Raw genomic sequence first — 18,164 nt, forward strand, 5'->3', positions numbered from 1 at the left:
TATGCAGAGTGGTGCTAAGTGATGACTAAAGGGACATGATAACCATCTACAAATATTTGAAGGATGTAAACACTAAGGAAGAAGATGAATTAATTATTTAGAGGAACAATGAGGAAGCCCCGGAGGAGCTCATTACCAATCCCAAAGCCACCTCATCCCTCAACAACCTTTTTGGAATTAAGCTGTACTGAACTGAAGACTAAAAGCAGGCAGCTGGATGGCCCCCTGCACACAACAACCTCAACACAAGGCATGGCTGAGAATGGTCTTTTTTTCTCTCTCTTTTAATTATCTGGTTGCACCGGGTCTTAGTTGCAGCATGTGGGATCTAGTTCCCTGACCAGGGATAGAAGCCATGCCCCCTGCATTGGAAGTGAGGAGCCTCAGCCATTGGACCACCAGGGAAGTCCCTGAGAAAGGTATTTTTATCATGCTTGCAGGTACCCATGTGCCTATTTGGATAATAATCATCATAGCTGGCATTTGCTGACTACCTGGTATTATGGATTCAATTCTGTCATCCCAAAATATATGTGAAAGTTTTGACCTCTCATACTTATGAACATGACCTTATTCGGAAATAGGGTCTTTGCAGTTGTAATCAAGTTAAGATGATGTCATTAGGGTGAGCCCTTACTCCAGTGAGATGGCAACTCGCTCCAATATTCTTGCCTGGAAAATCCCATGGTCAGAGGAGCCTAGTGGGCTGCAGAGCACTGGGTCACAAAGAGGCGGACACGCCTGAGTGACTGAGCACACACATTACTTCAGTATGACTGGCGCCATATAATAAGAGGGAAATTTGGACACACACAGACACGAGGAGAACGTCGTGTGACGAGAAAGGTAGAGATGCAGCTTCAAGCCATGGAATGCCAAGGATTGGTGACCACCACTAGAGGCTAGCTACATCAGTCGAGGAAGGGTCCTCCCCTACAGGTTTTAGAGGGAACACTGCCTCCCATTTCCTTGGACTTTTTAAAAAACCATTCATTTTTATGAATAAACATGTTAAGTACACATATAGTCTAAGTAAAGCTTTTCACAATCCATCATATGATCCTCAATCAAAATTCAGATTATAAGAATTCAGAAACTTTCTTCTGTTATAATGATCTGAGAATTGTGATTTCTATGGTTTACATATTTAGTAAACAAAGATGTACATTATTCTTAGACAATAAATTTCTCTTTGGAGCCACCCAGTTTGAGGGACTTTGTTATGGGACCCTAGCAAACTAATAGACCTGGTATATGCCAGAAAGTGTGCTGAACACTTCACAGGTGAAGGTGAATGCAACCTTGGGGGAAGGACTGGGAGATGAGGAGACTTCCTTTGCCTCCAGAGCTAAAGACTCGGAGGTTCTTAGGAAAGGTGGTGGATGCAGCATGTACCTCTCCTGACCCAAAACCTTGGCCCAGTGAGAACCTTGGGATAAATGACTGTCTTCAAGGCTAGATCAAGATCCCCAGGAATCCCTAATCACCAGACAGACTATGGTGTCCTTAGTGAAAGTGTTGGTCACTCAATCATGTCTGACGCTTTGCGATCCCATGGACTGCAACCCACCAGGCTCCTCTGTCCCTGGAATTCTCCAGGCAAGAAAACTGGATTGGGCTGCCATTCCCTTCTCCAAGGAATCTTTCCAACCCAGGGATTGAACCCAAGTTCCCTGCATTGCAAGCGGACTCTTTACTGTCTGAGCCACCAGGGACACCCAAGGAGGTAACTTAAAGAACACGATTTAGTTTTCAAAGTGACATCTGGTTTATATGTATGCTGTTATTAAGAGATTGCAGGGATTTATGTGTGGATCATCCAGCCCTGGGTCTGGGTGGGTTTATCCTGAAAGAGTTGTGTAAGTTCAGAGCCCCTCACTCATCTTCTCAAAAAAGGGGAGGATGGGGTTGCTGGCCTCAGGGGATCCCACCTGAATTTTGACTCTGGCAGGCTCTTTGAACACAACCTAGCATCGTGGGACCATCAGGAAGAGGGTGCACTGTGAAGGCTGGGGTAGAATTGCATTTCTCACCACTCTGGGCATATGAGGCTCATACTGGGGAATCTGGACATTCATTTTCATAATTTATGATGTAATCAAGAATATTCTAGATTCCTACACATTACCTCCTTTGATCTTCAGAACAATTTTATGAGACAGGCACTATTATTAGTTATTGGCCAAATGAGGAAACTGAGGCACAGAGAAGTTGAATAACTTTCCCAAGATCATCCAGCCAGACCTTAAGATCATAAGCATTCAGTTCAGTTCAGTCGCTCAGTTGTGTCCGATTCTTCGAGACCCCATGAATCGCAGCACGCCAGGCCTCCCTGTCCATCACCAACTCCTGGAGTTCACCCAGACTCACGTCCATCGAGTCGGTGATGCCATCCAGCCATCTCATCCTCTGTCGTCCCCTTCTCCTCCTGCCCCCAATCCCTAACAGCATCAGAGTCTTCTCCAATGAGTCAACTCTTCGCATGAGGTGGCCAAAGTACTGGAGTTTCAGCTTTAGCATCAGTCCTTCCAAAGAACACCCAGGGCTGATCTCCTTTAGAATGGATTGGTTGGATCTCCTTGCAGTCCAAGGGACTCTCAAGAGTCTTCTCCAACACCACAGTTCAAAAGCATTATGAAAGCACTAAATGGATGCTGGGCCAGTGGAAAGTCACCACACCATGATGGAGACCCCACTATGCTCCTCATTCACGGAACCCACTTTGCAGGAGGCTCGGCTGCCGTTATAATGTGGGACGGTGTGTTACATTTATGGGCTTTGGTGTGTGCATTTTATGCCTTTATTCATATCAGAATGAAGGTTCCAAGTTGCTGATGGGTTGAATGTTTGCAGGACTTCTTATAGCTAACCTTCTCTAGCGGGCCCCACCCTTGAAGTTTCTTTCCCTTCTAGCATTTTCCTCCAACCCTGTCCTTTCCTCCCCATCTCTCCGGGAGTGAGAGGGCCCAGTTCTTTAATGTGCCACCAGAGGGAGCTGGCCTGTGAAGAAACAGGAGAATCTTATCCAGGCCCAAGCCTGGCGACACCCCAGGGAGTTGGGCTATTCTTTTCCTTGGTTAATTTTCATTTTCAGTTTTGGAAAGTCACCCAAACCCATAAAGCTCCTGTTCAGGAACAAATGGAGTTATTTCAGGGGAATTTATCTGTGGCAGGGGAACTCTGGTTAATGCTATAGGCCTTTTCTCACATTAGGGACAGAGTGGAAACAGAAGTAACAAAATAATAAAGAATACAAAGTTTCAGTTAACTAACTTAACATATATAAATTCTGCTGCTGCTGCTAAGTCGCTTCAGTCTGTCCGACTCTGTGTGACCCCAGAGACAGCCCACCAGGCTCCCCCATCCCTGGGATTCTCCAGGCAAGAACACTGGAGTGGGTTGCCATTTCCTTCTCCAATGCATGAAAGTGAAAAGTGAAAGTGAAGTCGCTCAGTCATGTCCGACTCTTCGAGACCCCATGGACTGCAGCCCAGATCTACTATACAGAATAGTATCTGTAGCTAACAATACTGTATTGCACACTGAAGTGTGCTAAGAGGGTAGATCTTACGGTAAGTATTCTTACCACATCCCCACACACAAAAGATAGCAATAATAAAGGAGGTGGAAGGAAACACCCGTATATACTTATGGCCTTGATGGTGGTGCTGATTTCATGGGTATAGATTCATCCCTAAACTCAACTTTTGTATACATCAAATATGTATAGCTTCTTGTATGTAAATCATACTTCAGTAAAGTGAAATATCTATCTATATAAGTGAAGTCACTCAGTCGGTCCGACTCTGCAACCCCGTGGACTGTAGCCCGCCCAGCTTCATCCATGGGATTCTCCAGGCAAGAATACTGGAGTGGGTTGCCACACCCAAAGGACATTCCCATTCAGAAAAAAAATTTTTAATTGTCTGGTAGTATGAAAGAGGTCGACTCTCTGCGTGCCCACAGCACTCTGGAAGGCAAGCCAGAGGGCCGGTTACAAGCAGGGCTTTGAGCCAGGTGGACCCAAGATGGAGTCTGGACCCTGACACTCCCTACCTTGGTGGCTTTGGGTAGATCACCCTCTCTGAGCCTTGGTGCCTCCCTTCTCCTATCTGTAATATGGCAATGGGAACCAGGCCTACGCTGCAGGATTGAAGGAAATAGCCCATGGAAATCCCCCAGAAGCCTTTTTCAGCTTTGAGATGGGTCCAGGCCAGCCCTTGTATGTGGGGGTTGGAGGAGATTGGTAGAAGGCTCCTCCACGTGCCGCTCTAAAGTATCCCCTGGCCCTTCTCTTACCTGCCTCCCTCACGCCTTTGCAACCTCCCAGGAGGCTCCCCAACCTCAGCTTTTCCCTGGAAGCTAGACCTCCTCTTTCCTTGGAACCCCAGGAACAAAGGGGCGCAAGATCTTTTCAAACCCCAGACAGAGAGGCCGCCGGTGTCTGCACTGCGGCCGGCTGACGTTTGACTTTGCCGGGTACATGGACCGAATATTAACTTAGCCCCTCGCCGAGGCCGCGGTGTTCCTTCCGGAGCCGGGACCCGAGGGGTGGGGGAGTGGCTCGGTCCTGAGTGAAAGGCCAAAGCGAGAGTGGGCCTCCCAGGAGGCCCCCGGGCTTGAGCAAGAACTAAAGGAACTCCGACCTAGTATGGGTGTGAGCGGGTGGACGGTAGGGCTGCGCGCGGCCTCGGGGCCCCAGCGATCCCGCTCCAGACGCCCCATCCTGGCAGGCGCTCGCAGAGCTGAGCCGGGGTCGCAGGCGCAGCAGCGGGGGCGGTGGCGGCGCTACCGGTGGGCGGCGCCCCGGAAGGCCCCGCGCGGACGAGCCGGAAGGCGGGGGGGCGGGGCCTGCGCGCGCGGCGGGGAGGCCTGGTGTCCCCGCGCCTGCCGGCCTGTGACCTCGCGGCGCCGCCTCCGCAGGTAAAGGGCCCCGAGCAGCCGCCGGAGCTAAGGGGGCGCCCGGAGCAGCACCAGGGCAGACGGTCTTAGTCCATTTATTTTCCTTATGGAGAAACGGGGGAACGAAGGGATGTGTGTGCTATCTCCGCCTGCAGGAACTCCTGTGTGTGCGTGCGCGCGTGTCGCTTCCCGCAGGAACCGGGATGCGCGTGTGGCGGGTGTTATATCCGCAGGGTGGGGCACTCCTGGCCTTGCCCTCTGGGGAGAGAATTTGGACGCCAGATTAGAGATGATGAGGAAGGGATGTTAGTGATTTAGGGGCGGGGAGATTAGCCTTGTGGGGACTGATAGCTTCTTTGACTTTTCTTTGCCCGCACTGTGGGGCATGTGGGATCTTCGTTCCCCGACCCAGGATCAAGCCTGTGCCCCCCGCTTTGGGAGCGGGGAGTCTTAACCGCTGGACCGCCAGGAAAGTCCCTCTTTATCCTTTTTGTTTGTTTGTTTAAAGAAATAGGAATAATTTGAGAGGGTGTTGCTCAAGGGCCAAGTAGGTAGATAAGGTGTGCTCCAGTAGGACCCTCGGAGAAGGCAATGGCACCCCACTCCAGTACTCTTGCCTGGAAAATCCCATGGGTGGAGGGGCCTGGTGGGCTGCAGTCCATGGGGTCGCGAAGAGTCAGACACGACTGAGCGACTTCCCTTTCACTTTTCTCTTTCATACATTGGAGAAGGAAATGGCAACCCACTCCAGTGTTCTTGCCAGGAGAATCCCAAGGATGGGGGAGCCTGGTAGGCTGCCGTCTATGGGGTCGCACAGAGTCGGACACAACTGAAGGGACTTAGCAGCAGTAGCAGCAGTAGGACCCTGCTCAGCTCTGGCCTGGATTGCTGCAGAAGGCGGATCCCGTGTGGCTTGTATTTTTGATTTTTCAGGAGAATTAGAAATCTGAGGTGTTTGTGAAATCTCATGATTTTAAAATTCTAGCAACTATTTTATTTGTTTATTTGGCCTCAATTCATGTGGGATCCTAGATCCCCCACTAGGGATCCAACCCTCATCTCCTGTACCGGAAAGTGAGGTTTTAACCACTGGACTGCCAGAAAGTGAAAAGTGTCTCAGTGGTGTTAACTCTTCCCACCCCATGGACTACACAGTCCATGGAATTCTCCAGGCCAGAATACTGGCGTGGGTAGCTGTTCCCTTCTCCAGGGGATCTTCCCAACCCAGGGATCGAACCCAGGGCTCCCACATTACAGGCAGATTGTTTACCAGCTGAGCCACTAGGGAAGCCCGGGACTGCTAGGGAAGCCCCTAATTCATTTTTTAAAAGTCTAATCTGACTGTATTTGCTGATGGGATCCAATGTCTGTACTGGGGCATAGAGAGGTATAAAGACATGGTTTATAGGAGCCAGAGGGCACACTGGAGCTTTATAATAAAGTCCACCAGAGAAGTAAAAAGTACTGAGGATTGCAGGTGAACAACATCACTGAATCTTAAGAGGCCCTGCTTTTTTAATTTTTAAAAAGAGCTTTGTGCATGGAGGTCTGTGTTAGCTCTGCAGCCTTTCTCTCCTCATCTCTCACAATCTGCTCCATCTCAGAAAGCCAGGCTGCAGTCCCAGGGCCAGGCTCATCTCCCTCTCCCCCAGATCCGTGCTATAATCAGCAGACCAGCCTGGGTGCTTGCAAGAAACCAGGGCTTCACGTTGGCATTTGCCTTCCCTGTGGCTGGCAGATGGACTTCCTGTGACCCAAGTCTGTTTCGTGGACAAATCTGATTCTGAAATAGGTGTGATATGGGTGTGGAGGGGGGCACCCTCCCACCCCATTGAGGTCTGTCCCAACAGTGCTGCTGCCTCGTCCTTCTTCACCCACTTCTCTGCCACTTACTAAGGTAGCTGGAGTGGGAGAAGGAAAAACGAGACTGGCTTCCTTCCTCAATCAGGCAACCCTGGAGAAGTTGGGAGGCTGAGATTTTTAGCAGGGGCTCAGGAGATGGTCGGAAAAGGCAATGGCACCCCACTCCAGTACTCTTGCCTGGAAAATCCCATGGATGGAGGAGCCTGGTAGGCTACAGTCCATGGGGTCGCTAAGAGTCAAGACACGACTGAGCAACTTCACTTTCACTTTTCACTTTCATGCATTGGAGAAGGAAATGGCAACCCACTCCAGTATTCTTGCCTGGAGACTCCCAGAGACAGAGGAGCCTGTTGGGCTGCCATCTGTGGGGTCGCACAGAGTCGGACACGCGACTTAGCAGTAGCAGCAGCAGGAGATGGTGCTGCAAACTTTTCTTCCACAACAAGAATCTATTGATGCTCCAGCTTCTAAAATGATTCTTACAAGGAAATTAAACCAGCGGTCTCTTGGATAGAGGCAGCCACAATGCCACTGGTTATTCATGGTGTGGATCCATTGAACCCAGATGGAGTTGGAGAAGTGGCCACTTCTCCTCCCCTCCCACACACCATGACACCTGCTGGCCCACTAGTCATACTCTGGACTTGAACCTTGTGCCGGCTCAACTGGGCTAAGTGGAGGTTAAAAGTGGTGTTTGCACAATGATGCCTCATTAGTCCCGGTGGGTTTTGACTTAAAGTCATTCAGAGCAGATTGGAAGCTGGTTTTGGTTGTTTTTGTTTTGTTTTTAAGAGACCATAGAGGGTGAAGTGGGTATATATCTCCAGCCTCTTTTATATGCCTTTTCTTGCTGTGCAGAAACTGTTTGGAGAATACAGATCTGTAATTCTGCAGAAAACCTGGCATATGGGCAGAATGTGCTGGCCTGGAAACCAGCCTTGCAGATCAGGCATGGCAAGGCTCAGAATCTTCATGCCTCTGGGAATGCAAGGGGCCTTCCCAGGACCTGAGTTTCATCTCCCTTTTTTCTGCAAAACTGACAGATAAAAAGCTAGATGTAAATCAGAGCTAAGCTAGGTATTTTACAGGGTGATTTTTAGGTCTTTAAAAGGTTTTATCATGAGATTAATTCCTTTGGTTATCTTAATAGGTATCTGAAATTAAGCATTTTGTTTGCATAGCTTTACAAGCCCATGGCTATTGGGTAAATCAGGTTACTTCCTCCCTTCTCCCATTTCTAAGTGCAATTCCTTCGCTGTTATAATGCTACAATGTTATCTTGACATTTGTGCCTGGAAAATTTTTGACTTCTGGAAGGGTGGAAGGGGGCTCTCTTGCAGGTAGGAGGGGGTTGGGGCATGTGCTATGCCTACATGTGGTCACCGCTGGTGAGCAGAAGGGCCTGGAAGCCAGGAGGCATTTTAGCAGATCCAGGACACCTGGGAGCCAGAGCAAGGACAAGCACACCTGAATTTTCCTCTAGTCCCTTGGGCAGCCCTGCAGGGGCCTCTTGCCTTCTGAATTCAAGGACTGAGTAGCAGATATCAGACATCTTAAGTCATTCTGTCATAGAGTCTTGCTGTCCAAAAGCGAGGGCAGAATTTCAGCTGGGGGCTTGTAAATACAGAATCTCACCCTACCTGTATGGGTAGTATTTAACAGGGTCTTCAGTGACTCCTGAGTGCTGGTGGAAAATCACTGATATCAAGAATATCAAAAGGAGGAACTTTCCTGATGGTCCAGTAGTTAAGAGTCTGAGCTCCCAATGCAGGGTCTACAGGTTCAATCCCTGGTTGGGGATCTAAGATCCCCATGCCACATAGCATGGGGAAAAAATAAAAAGAATATTAAAAAGAAAAAGAGGGGACATTTTCAGGGCCTGGAGAAGAGGATCCCACAGACCTCCCCTGGGTCTACAAAGAAGTTCTGACTGGTGTAGATTCACAAATTTGTTCTAAAGGCTCAGAGTTCTCTCTCAGAATTGGGAGGATAATTTTACATTAGGGCAATTGTGGTTTTTCCTTGGGTTTAAAAACAACTCATATATCCAAAAGATGTTGAACAATAGGTTCTGCTCCAAACTTCCATAATTAAATTCCTTGTAAATGTCTGTGTTTCACAGCCTTGATTGAAAAGGGAAGTGGTGGTGAGAGAGGAAGGTGCCCACCAAAGCCTTGGGCCCAGCCAAAGCTGGAAAAAGAAGCACTGCTCGTTGCTGCTTTGATTTACTTCCTGTCCTGCCACATGGCCCATCAGTGCCAAGGTTCTCCATTCCCACCAACCCTGGGGTAGTTAGTGCCTGCCCTACCTCCACCCTTGCCCCTGCCTGTTTTTTTCCTGCTAGTGTGGCAAACAGTTTCCTGACCCCAGAGAATTTTTCTAAAGGTCATTGTTCCAAAGTCTGTCCATCCATCTGTCATCTGTTCATCCATATGGAATTCTTCGATTTCTTTTACTCTCTGGTCGTTTCATCTTACCATATCATCCTGCCCCTGCCTTTAATATCCCATGAGTAGAACTGGATTGACTCTGAGTGGTTGCTTGTTGAAGCCATTGGTATATGTTAGGAAGAGAATGTTCATTTAGAACCATCATGTCTGAGAGTCTGCCGTGTTAACAGTCTTGCTCCAGGTGAGACTTTGCATCCATTCTGCTTACACCTTGTAGGAATCCACTCTGTAGGTGGTTTATCTTCATCTTACAGGTGAGAAACCTGCCACTCTGCTGGGTCATCCCGTGGCTACAAGGCTGTGTGGTTACAGAGTCCGTGCTTCCCCCTTCTCTGGCTTGGCGGAAGCTGAGGTGCCCTGTCACACAGAAGTGGACCCAGCACTGGGACTTGTGCACTCTGCCCAGCTTTGTGGGTGGGGATTGCCTGGGCTAGCTGAAGGGCCCTGACACAAGAGAGCTCAGAATTGCATCACTCATGATGAACTGGTAGAGCATGTGGGCAGGGTTGTTCCTTAATCTATCATAAATCAGAAGTTAGAGTGCAGAGAAGACCTTTCACCCTCTCTGCTGATCCTGTCTACTTAATAACTGAATGCTGCCCTGCTTTCTGTTTGGCAAAGGATTTGCCACACGACTGGTGGTGCTGTCCATCCTGCACATGGCAGAGATCCTGTTCTCTACCGAAAATGGGGAACCTTCCTTAAAACTTTCGGAAGAGTAACATTTGGGTGGAAAGGCCCTTCACTCATTGCAACTGTCCTTAGGAACGCTTACCCCGAGGTCTGCCGCGATGCCCGTTGCGGTGGAGGACATCATGAGGTTGCTGTGCTCCATCTCCGAGGAGAGGAAGATGAAGGCGGCCGTCAAGCACTCCGGGAGGGGCGCCCTAGTCACTGGGGCCGTGGCCTTCGTTGGTGGCTTGGTGGGCGGTCCACCAGGACTAGCCGTTGGTAAGTGCAGATGCCTCACAGGGACAGTGCAGTTGTTGGGAAAAGGCCTTTGAAACCACAGAGACATCGTAAAAGCCTCTGTCCTGTGTGAGAAGTTTGTCGAGTTGAGGTCACTTCTGTGAAGCGATCTTTGGGCACATAATCAGTCCTGTTACCAACTCCAGCTTCTGCGTGAATGCCTCAGAAGTGCAGGGCTCTCTCAAAAGGCATCTGTGTTATAAAGGCTGGAGGACACCTTTCTCCCGGAATGTGTCCTAGAGCCAGAGGATTTCAGGGTGTCCCGGGTTTTGGACAGTCTCCCTCCCCCCATCACCATTAGACATCCAGAGAGGAAGCTGAGATTTGCTGCGCACCTACTGAGGGGTGATGCTGTAAAGCCACAGAACATGAACTCATTCAGAGTGCTTCCCTAGTCTGAAAGCAAGCAGTCCAGCTCAGGGAAAGCAACAAGCTAGCTCCTAGCTGGTCATCATCCCTGCCCCTTCTTTTATCACCTGCTTCTATTTGGGAACTTGTTTCTGGCAGTAAATGAAAGTTTGGCTGATCTTCCCATCATTCTTTGTAGCTAGAATGAAGCTGCTTCCTTTGGATTAGGACCAGAAAGAATTCCTATGTGGTCTGAACTGTGGGTTGAGGGTGTTGTCAAAGAGCTGGCTGCTGTCCAGGCCTGATCTATGGAGGGGCCAGATAAGGTTTCCCTTGGGGTATGTCAGATGGACCCTGCAAAACAGGGCTAGGTCTGCTACCCTGGGCTCAGCAAATACGTACTGAATGCCTCCTTTGTGCTGGGGATACAGGGCCTGAGAAAGTTCACAGGCTGGTGGAAGCCCTTTCTATGTGGCTTGTAGTCTTCACATGAATACAGGCTAGAGAGATGACTGCTTTTCTTCTGAGATTGGCTTCTGTGTCCCAGCTCACCGGAAAGGCTTCCTGCTCTCCTCTTCTCTCCTGGAGTAGGATTGACATTCGAGGACATTGTATCAAGCTGAGGCCACACTGAGGAGAAAAAAATCAGCTTGTGGGTGACCCTAGATCTTCCATCTATGTATTTCCATTTCCAAACTCTGTGAGTTAGTGAGTCCTGACTTCAGCTTCTTGCCATCCAGGAAGTATTCCCATGGGGGAGGAGACAAGGCCATTGCCATCTTCCTCAGTGACATCCTTTATTTCTTTGTCCCACCCCATCTGATGTGCTCAGAAAGGGCTAGCTGGGATCATTTATCACATAGCTGTGCCCAGATGCCATTTTGGGAGCACATATTTTGTTCAGATTGAGCAAAAGCTGGTAGAGGACAAGCTGTCGGCAAAGGGAACCCTGGGGATTGGCTTCTTGCAGCCCCTAGGTCATTGGCCGGAGCATCATTTTACCCAGAAAACAAAGGAATTTTCTCTTCTCCAAAGAGTTGGTGATTTCTTGGTCGATATTTCCTGGCGACTTTTTGCATTAAGTGCTGCTCTAAATCAAATATTGATGTTCTCATAAAGGTTTAGTGCAGATGAGTGCAACTCTTGTCAGCACTAAGCGTTTCACTGGTGTCATGGGGGAAAGTTCACTAAAACTTGTAAGTGACTGACCCTCCCTCCCTCCCTGGAATGCTCCTTCCCTTCAGGGTAGGGGGAAGTCTGTCCAGGGCAGTGTTCAGCCTCCAAGACATGAAGCTGGCCAGTCTCCTGCATCTTAGGAGGTGTGTGCGACCAGGTGCTTCCACGCTTGCTTTCCTAAAATGTTGCAAGATTTACTTACTGATGGCTGCGTCCAGCCTGCAACGGGTTCTCTCTGGCTCAGACTGCATTCTTTTGGGTAAACTTTTTATTTTGGAATAATACTAGATTTACAGAGAAGTTACAAAGATAATGCCAAGAATTTCCATGTATATCTCATCCAGTTTCAGTTCTCCTAATGTTCACATCTTATATTAACCATAGCACACTTGTCAAAACTAAGAAACCCACCCTAACATTACTGTTAACTATTCTTCAGGCTATACTTGGATTTTATCAGTTTCTGCGTCCAAGGTCTTTTTCTGCCCCAGGTCTAGCTCAAGACAACACATTGCACTTAATCCTCATGTCTCCTTAGTCTCTCCAGTTTTATTATTATTTTTTCCACTCTTTATTTTTCCCCCATGTAGGCCATGGCAGAGTATTGAGTAGAGTTCCCTGTGCTGTAGAGTAGTAGGTTCTTACTAGTTACCTATTTTGTAGAGAGTAGGGTGTCTATGTCAATCCCAGTCTTCCAGTTTATCCCTCTCTCTCCTCATCCTCTGGTAACCATGTTTCTTTTCTATTTCTGTAGTAGAAAACCTCTATAACTCTATTTCTGTTTTATAGATAAGTTCTTTTGTACTTTTTTTTTTTTAGATTCCACATATAAACGGTATCATATGATACATGTCTTTCCCTTTCTGACTGACTGCACTCAGTACGACAATCCATGTTGCTGCAGATGGCATCGTTTTGTTCGTTCCTATGGCTGAGTAATATTCCATTGTGGTATATATGTACCACATCTTCTTTATCCATTCTTCTGTTGATGGGCATTTAGATTGCTTCCATGTCCTGGCTGTTGTAAATAGTGGTGCAGTGAATGTGGGGTGTGGGGAGGGGGCACATGTATCTTTTCAAATTATGGTTTTCTCCAGATATATACCCAGGAGTGGGATTGCTGGATCATATGGTAACTCTATTTTTAGTTTTTTAAGGAACATCCATGCTGTTCTCCATAGTGACTATTTGGCACAGTGGTAACTCATATCTCAGTGACATAAGAGATGCGAGTTCAATCCCTGGGTTGGGAAGATGCCCTGGAGAAGGAAATGACAACCTACTCCAGTATGCTTGCCTGGAAAATCCCACGAACAGAGGAGCCTGGCAGGCTACAGTCCACGGGGTCTCAAAGAATCAGACGTGACTGAGCACAGCACGCAGCACACCATGGCTGTACCAGTTTGCATTCCCACCAACAGTGCAGGAGGGTCCCCTTTTCTCCACATCCTCTCCAGCATTTATTGTTTGTAGATGTTTTGATGATGGGCTTTCTGACCAGTGTGCGGTGATCACTCTTTGTCGTTTTGACTTTTCATTTCTCTAATAATTTGTGATATTGAGCATTTTTTCATGTGCTTTTTAGCCATCTGTGTATCTTCTTTGGATAAATGCCTAGTTGGATCTTCCATCCACTTTTTGTTTGAGTTGTTTGGTGTTTTTTTTTTTTTTTTTATAATGAGCTGCATGAGCTGTTGGTATATGTTGGAGACTAATCCCTTGTCAGTTGCTTTCTCCCACTCTGAGGGTGTCCCCAGTCTTGCTTTCTGCTGCTTTGATACTTTTGAGGAATACTGGTCAGGTATTTTGGAGAATTCCTCTCAGTTTGGGTTTGCCTGATGGCCTTCTCATGAGTAGACTGTGGATCTTTGGGCAGAATACCGTGGCACTTCTTGTCACACATTCAGGGACACGTGGCATCCATAGGACCTCCTCAAGATGCTCAACTTGATCATCTGATCAGCTGATCAACTTGATCACCGGACTAGTGGCATATCTGTCAGTTTTCTCCACTACAGAGTCACTGTTTCCCCTTTCCTACTCTTCTCTTTTGAAGAAGGTCACCAAGTCCAGCCAGCCTGCATTTTTTCAGTATCTGATCACCAATATTTAAAACTTGTAAGACTTCTAAAAGATACAGACCTGGTATTCCATGTGGCAGCAGTTGGCTGCGGTGGCCACTCCTCCTTTAGACACGTACCTAACTCTCCAGGTCACCACAGTCCCACTCAGCCCACTTCACTCCTTTCAGTTACCTGCCTGGGCCCTGTAGACACTGAAGTTTGAGACCCTTTCCCTAGGACATCTTCCTGGAGCAGGCTTCACCTGACCTGCTTAAATAGAATTTTCCATTGAACTTGGGACTCTTCTGGTCCCAAGATAGCATGCTTTAACTTTGATAATAATAAATTTACATATAAAAGTAATGTTTGTGCCCTTTTGGGGTAGCAGAAAAAGAAATAGTTGAATACATTAAATTTGTTATTTATCATCATGCAACTTTGGAAGGGTTATATGAAAAACATTGCTTCAAGAGAAAATACCTTGTCATTTGTCGCTGTCCCCAGGGCCCCGAACCATGTGGTTCCACTAGAAATTTCAAAGCTCAGGGCTCAGGCACATGTTAGCCACCCAGTGGAGGAAACTCAGCCTTACCACTGAGATGGTTCTCCCTGAAAATGCATTTTCTTCTCAGCCCTCTCCTTTGAGGTGAGAGAGATTTTTATGGAAGCATGGAAACCTTCAGCCCATGAAGAGGATTTTAGTTAGCATAGCTCTCGGGGCGAGATGCTTCGTGTTGCACCGTGAGCGCAGAGCTTTGGAGAGGGCATGTGTGAGTGTCAATTATCTGAGCCAAATGGATCAAAGACCACGTAAACCTTTGCCCTCCGCCCTGCTGGTGGGGCAGACTTGAAGCTGAGCCCGTCCTGACCCGCTCATGAATGTGCTCGCTCATCATGACAGTGGACATGCGCTCAGCGAGAACCCGTGGCCATCATTTATGAATAAGGCCGACTAATTGAGTCCTTCCTGTTTTCTAGGGGGAGCCGTCGGGGGTCTGTTAGGTGCCTGGATGACGAGTGGACAGTTTAAGCCGGTTCCTCAGATCATAATGGAGCTACCGCCTGCCGAGCAGCAGAAGCTCTTTAACGAAGCCACTGCCATCATCAGGCACCTGGAGTGGACGGACGCCGTGCAGCTGACCATGCTGGTCATGGGCAGTGAGGCCCTGCAGAAGCAGCTGCTGGCGATGCTGGCCAACTACGTCACCAGGGAACTGCGGGCGGAAGTGCAGTACGACGACTAGGCCTCTGCCCTGGGAAGGGGGTCCGTTCGGATGATTCCCCTGACTCGTGGGAGGTGACCAGGGAGCTGCGGGAAGCCCACATCATCAGAATGTTACCTGAGCTGTAGCAGCACCTCCTGCTGAAGAGGCTGCTGCTGTGCTAGGTCATGTTGTGGAAATTACTGGAGAAGATGCTGTGCTTTATGGCTGTGTGCACCTGTGTGTCCTGACAGCCTTTGAGGCGGAAGCTGGTGAATAGCAAAGCCGTGCCTGCTGCCATGTGGTGGCAGTTTTTTGAATCCACGCTGGCTCACACAGGAGCCAGAAGGTCCTCACGTTCAGTCTCTCATCTCATCACAAGAAGATGACGCCTGTCCAGGCACCCATTTCAGGCCCGCCCCCCCTCCCCCCGTCCCGCCTCTTGGGCCCTGGGGGGCTGGCCCCTGTTGGAATCATGTTTGCCTCTTGATTATCCATTCACCACCCAGTGACTTCAGTGGCCTCAGGGAGGGGGCAGTCGGCCTGCTGAGTGAAGCCAGGAACGCCAGTGGCTCTCAGTCCCTCCCCCAGTAGCTGCCAGACTGGCTTCTCACCCTCCCCGGGGGCTTACTTTCCTCATCTGAACAGTCACGGTAGTTCTTGTGTTCTGCTTTTTAAATTAATTCTTTTCAGTAAAAGCATTTCTCTTTCTGAAGTGGTAGGATCATAACTTACCTAGACACAGGAAATGTCTCCATCCTAAATTTCCCTAATGCTGTTTTTGCTTTGCTTTCAGAACCACAACTTGACTGTCATCAAATTACAGTAAATGTTTTCTGAATCGTCCTTTTCTCCACCTATTTTGTGTAAAGCGTCTCTAAGATTCAAAGTCCTATACTTGGAACACAAAGGAAGAGAACGGATTTGTGGCTTTAAAGAGTGAATGAAAGCTGTGGATTCCTGGGCCCGACACCTGAGCCTCCAGGCTGCTGTGGTTCCCGGGTTGCCAGTGTGTGCACACTCCCCGGGCCTCCCCTGGCACCCACAGCGTCCCTTGGGTCTCTCCAGGGAGCTGGAAGGAAGCTTCACTGGCCTCCCTGGGATACAGCGGAAGGCACTCATGTGGAGCAGAGATAGGGTCCCGCACCTTCTTGTGGGTCAAGAAAACTTCAGGGCAAATTTGAACCTGTGGTGAGTAAGGAAGGATCAGGCTTTTATCTCAGAAAAGTTGCTCTTTATCTGGCCTCGTCTAGCACTCATCAGGTGCCCTTTACAGGTCAAATGCCTGCGGTTGATGAGGCCACTTGGTCATTTGCCCTGCTTGGGTTGATGAGGGAGCAGGGCAGGGCCCTTTTAGATAATTCTCCTGACTCATAGAAGGTGACTGCGGAGTTTGGGGGGATCCCACCCACTCATTACTTGTGTTGGGTCCTACTCTGCCAGGCTCAGGGGACACAGGTGGTCCCAGCTTAAAGGTCCTACACCAGTGTCCACTGGATCCCTCCCCTGGCCTGCCTGCCTTTACCCCTGGGGAAGCCACTCTGGGGAGATGGCCTGATTCCCACCCAGACAGGTGTCAGATGAAGCAGGCCTTACCGAATGAAGTCACTGGCCTAGCCAGGTCTTGGGTGACTTGTGGTGGACTCTGGGCCCAAGAGGAGTCCAGACCTTGAGTCTTGTCTCTCCCAGGAGCTGAAAGCACTTTCCTTGCTTTCCTTTCATGCTCTTCTTACAGTGACTGTGACTTAGTATTTCTTCATCTTCTTTGACAATTTTTGACTTATTTATTTTTGAAACTTGGAAGACACCAGAAAGTATAAATGGAAAATGAAGGCATCGCCCTATGCTGACTGCTGCTCCAGCCCCTTTCCAGATGCAGCCACTGTACCAATTTCTTCTGTGTTCCTGTTTTTAGATAGTCTTGTTTGTCAGTGTTTATTGCTGAAAACAGAAAAATCCAGAAACGTACAATGAAATAAAAACCATTAAATTATCACCACCCCAATAAAACCTACTGTTAACACATTTGGCATACTTGGTGCAAACTTTTTAATGGTATGTATGTTTCTAACCTATTTGCATCTTTACTGTTTAGACCCTTTGAACACTTTTACCAATTAACATTAAATAACACTTGTGATGTAATTTGAACTCCCTTGTGAACATATGTAATGGTTTTATAATATTCCTTTGCACTAAACCATATACCAGCTATAGTGTCTTTTATAGGTCATTAATATTATAGTGCTAACATTTTTATGAACACTTTTGTGTTAATGTTCTGTTCATATTTTAGATTATGATAGTCTGTAGGATAGATTCCTCAATGTGAAATTGTTGCATTTAAAACTATGTAGTATTTTTTACAATGGGTGGATAGCATCACTGACTGAATGGACATGAATTTGAGCAAACTTCAGAAGATAGTGAAGGACAGGAAAGCCTGGTGTTCTGCAGTCCATGGGGGTCTCAGAGAGCCGGACACAACTTAGCAACTGAACAACAACAATGATATTTTTAAGGCTGTTGTTATATTCAGTCAAAATTCTTCCAGAGAGGCAGTGTCAATAATTTGTTCTTCCAACAGCAAGTTTTGGAGATGCGCATCTTATCACATCCTCACCAGGAAATTGAATGACAGTATCTTAAAGCTTTATTAATTTGATGGGTGATTACTGACATCTTGGTTTGATTCATTTATCTTTGGATTATGAGTGAGGTGGACAAGGGTGGGGTGAGCTCCTGGGGGCTACCTGCCCAGGTGCTGAGAGCTCCAGGACCCTGGGGCCCAGGCCTAGCAGAGGGTGAGGGGGCTCTGGTGTGAGCAGACAGCCCGCTGGGGCAGCGGCTGGCTAGGCGGTGGTCAGGAAACAGCAGGAGAGTGCCAGTGGGGTAAGGAGGCTGCTGAGGAGGAAGCCTTGGTGGGGGACCCAGTAATTATAAAAAGAAACCATCTGCTCTGGGCTGGTTATTAACCTGCTTCGAGTGTTGCTGTGACAGTGCCGGGCAAGATTTTTCTCGGGCAGATGGTATATTTTTAGCTAGAATGAACTCTTTTATTTATTTATTTTTATTTTTGAGATGTCTGGCTTGGCAGTAAACACTAGGGTGTGTTGCAATGCTGGAGGCCGGGGGATCTGGCAGGGTGTGGAGAAGTGTCCTCTCCCCATTACTTATTGCGAGGCGCC

The 18,164-nt window shown here is 48.2% G+C and overlaps 1 protein-coding gene across 3 annotated transcripts; it reads left to right on the forward strand.

Moving 5' to 3' along the window:
* Positions 1-4,764: 4,764 nt before the first annotated feature.
* Positions 4,765-17,001, forward strand: C18H19orf12 (chromosome 18 C19orf12 homolog). Of its 3 annotated transcripts, XM_070388030.1 has the most exons (4): positions 4,784-4,923; positions 8,888-9,028; positions 9,981-10,166; positions 14,753-17,001. In XM_070388030.1, the coding sequence occupies exons 2-4, from the start codon at positions 9,010-9,012 to the stop codon at positions 15,016-15,018; spliced, it is 471 nt and encodes a 156-aa protein (XP_070244131.1). In that variant the 5' UTR covers positions 4,784-4,923; positions 8,888-9,009; the 3' UTR covers positions 15,019-17,001. The 3 variants fall into 3 exon arrangements, with proteins under 3 accessions (XP_070244132.1, XP_070244131.1, XP_070244133.1); XM_070388031.1 differs by lacking the exon at positions 8,888-9,028 and having other exon boundaries at positions 4,765-4,923; XM_070388032.1 differs by lacking the exons at positions 8,888-9,028; positions 9,981-10,166 and having other exon boundaries at positions 4,792-4,923.
* The last annotated feature ends 1,163 nt before the right edge of the window (positions 17,002-18,164 follow it).

This window comes from Bos mutus, chromosome 18, assembly GCF_027580195.1.
Source record: "Bos mutus isolate GX-2022 chromosome 18, NWIPB_WYAK_1.1, whole genome shotgun sequence".
Lineage (NCBI taxonomy): Eukaryota > Metazoa > Chordata > Mammalia > Artiodactyla > Bovidae > Bos > Bos mutus.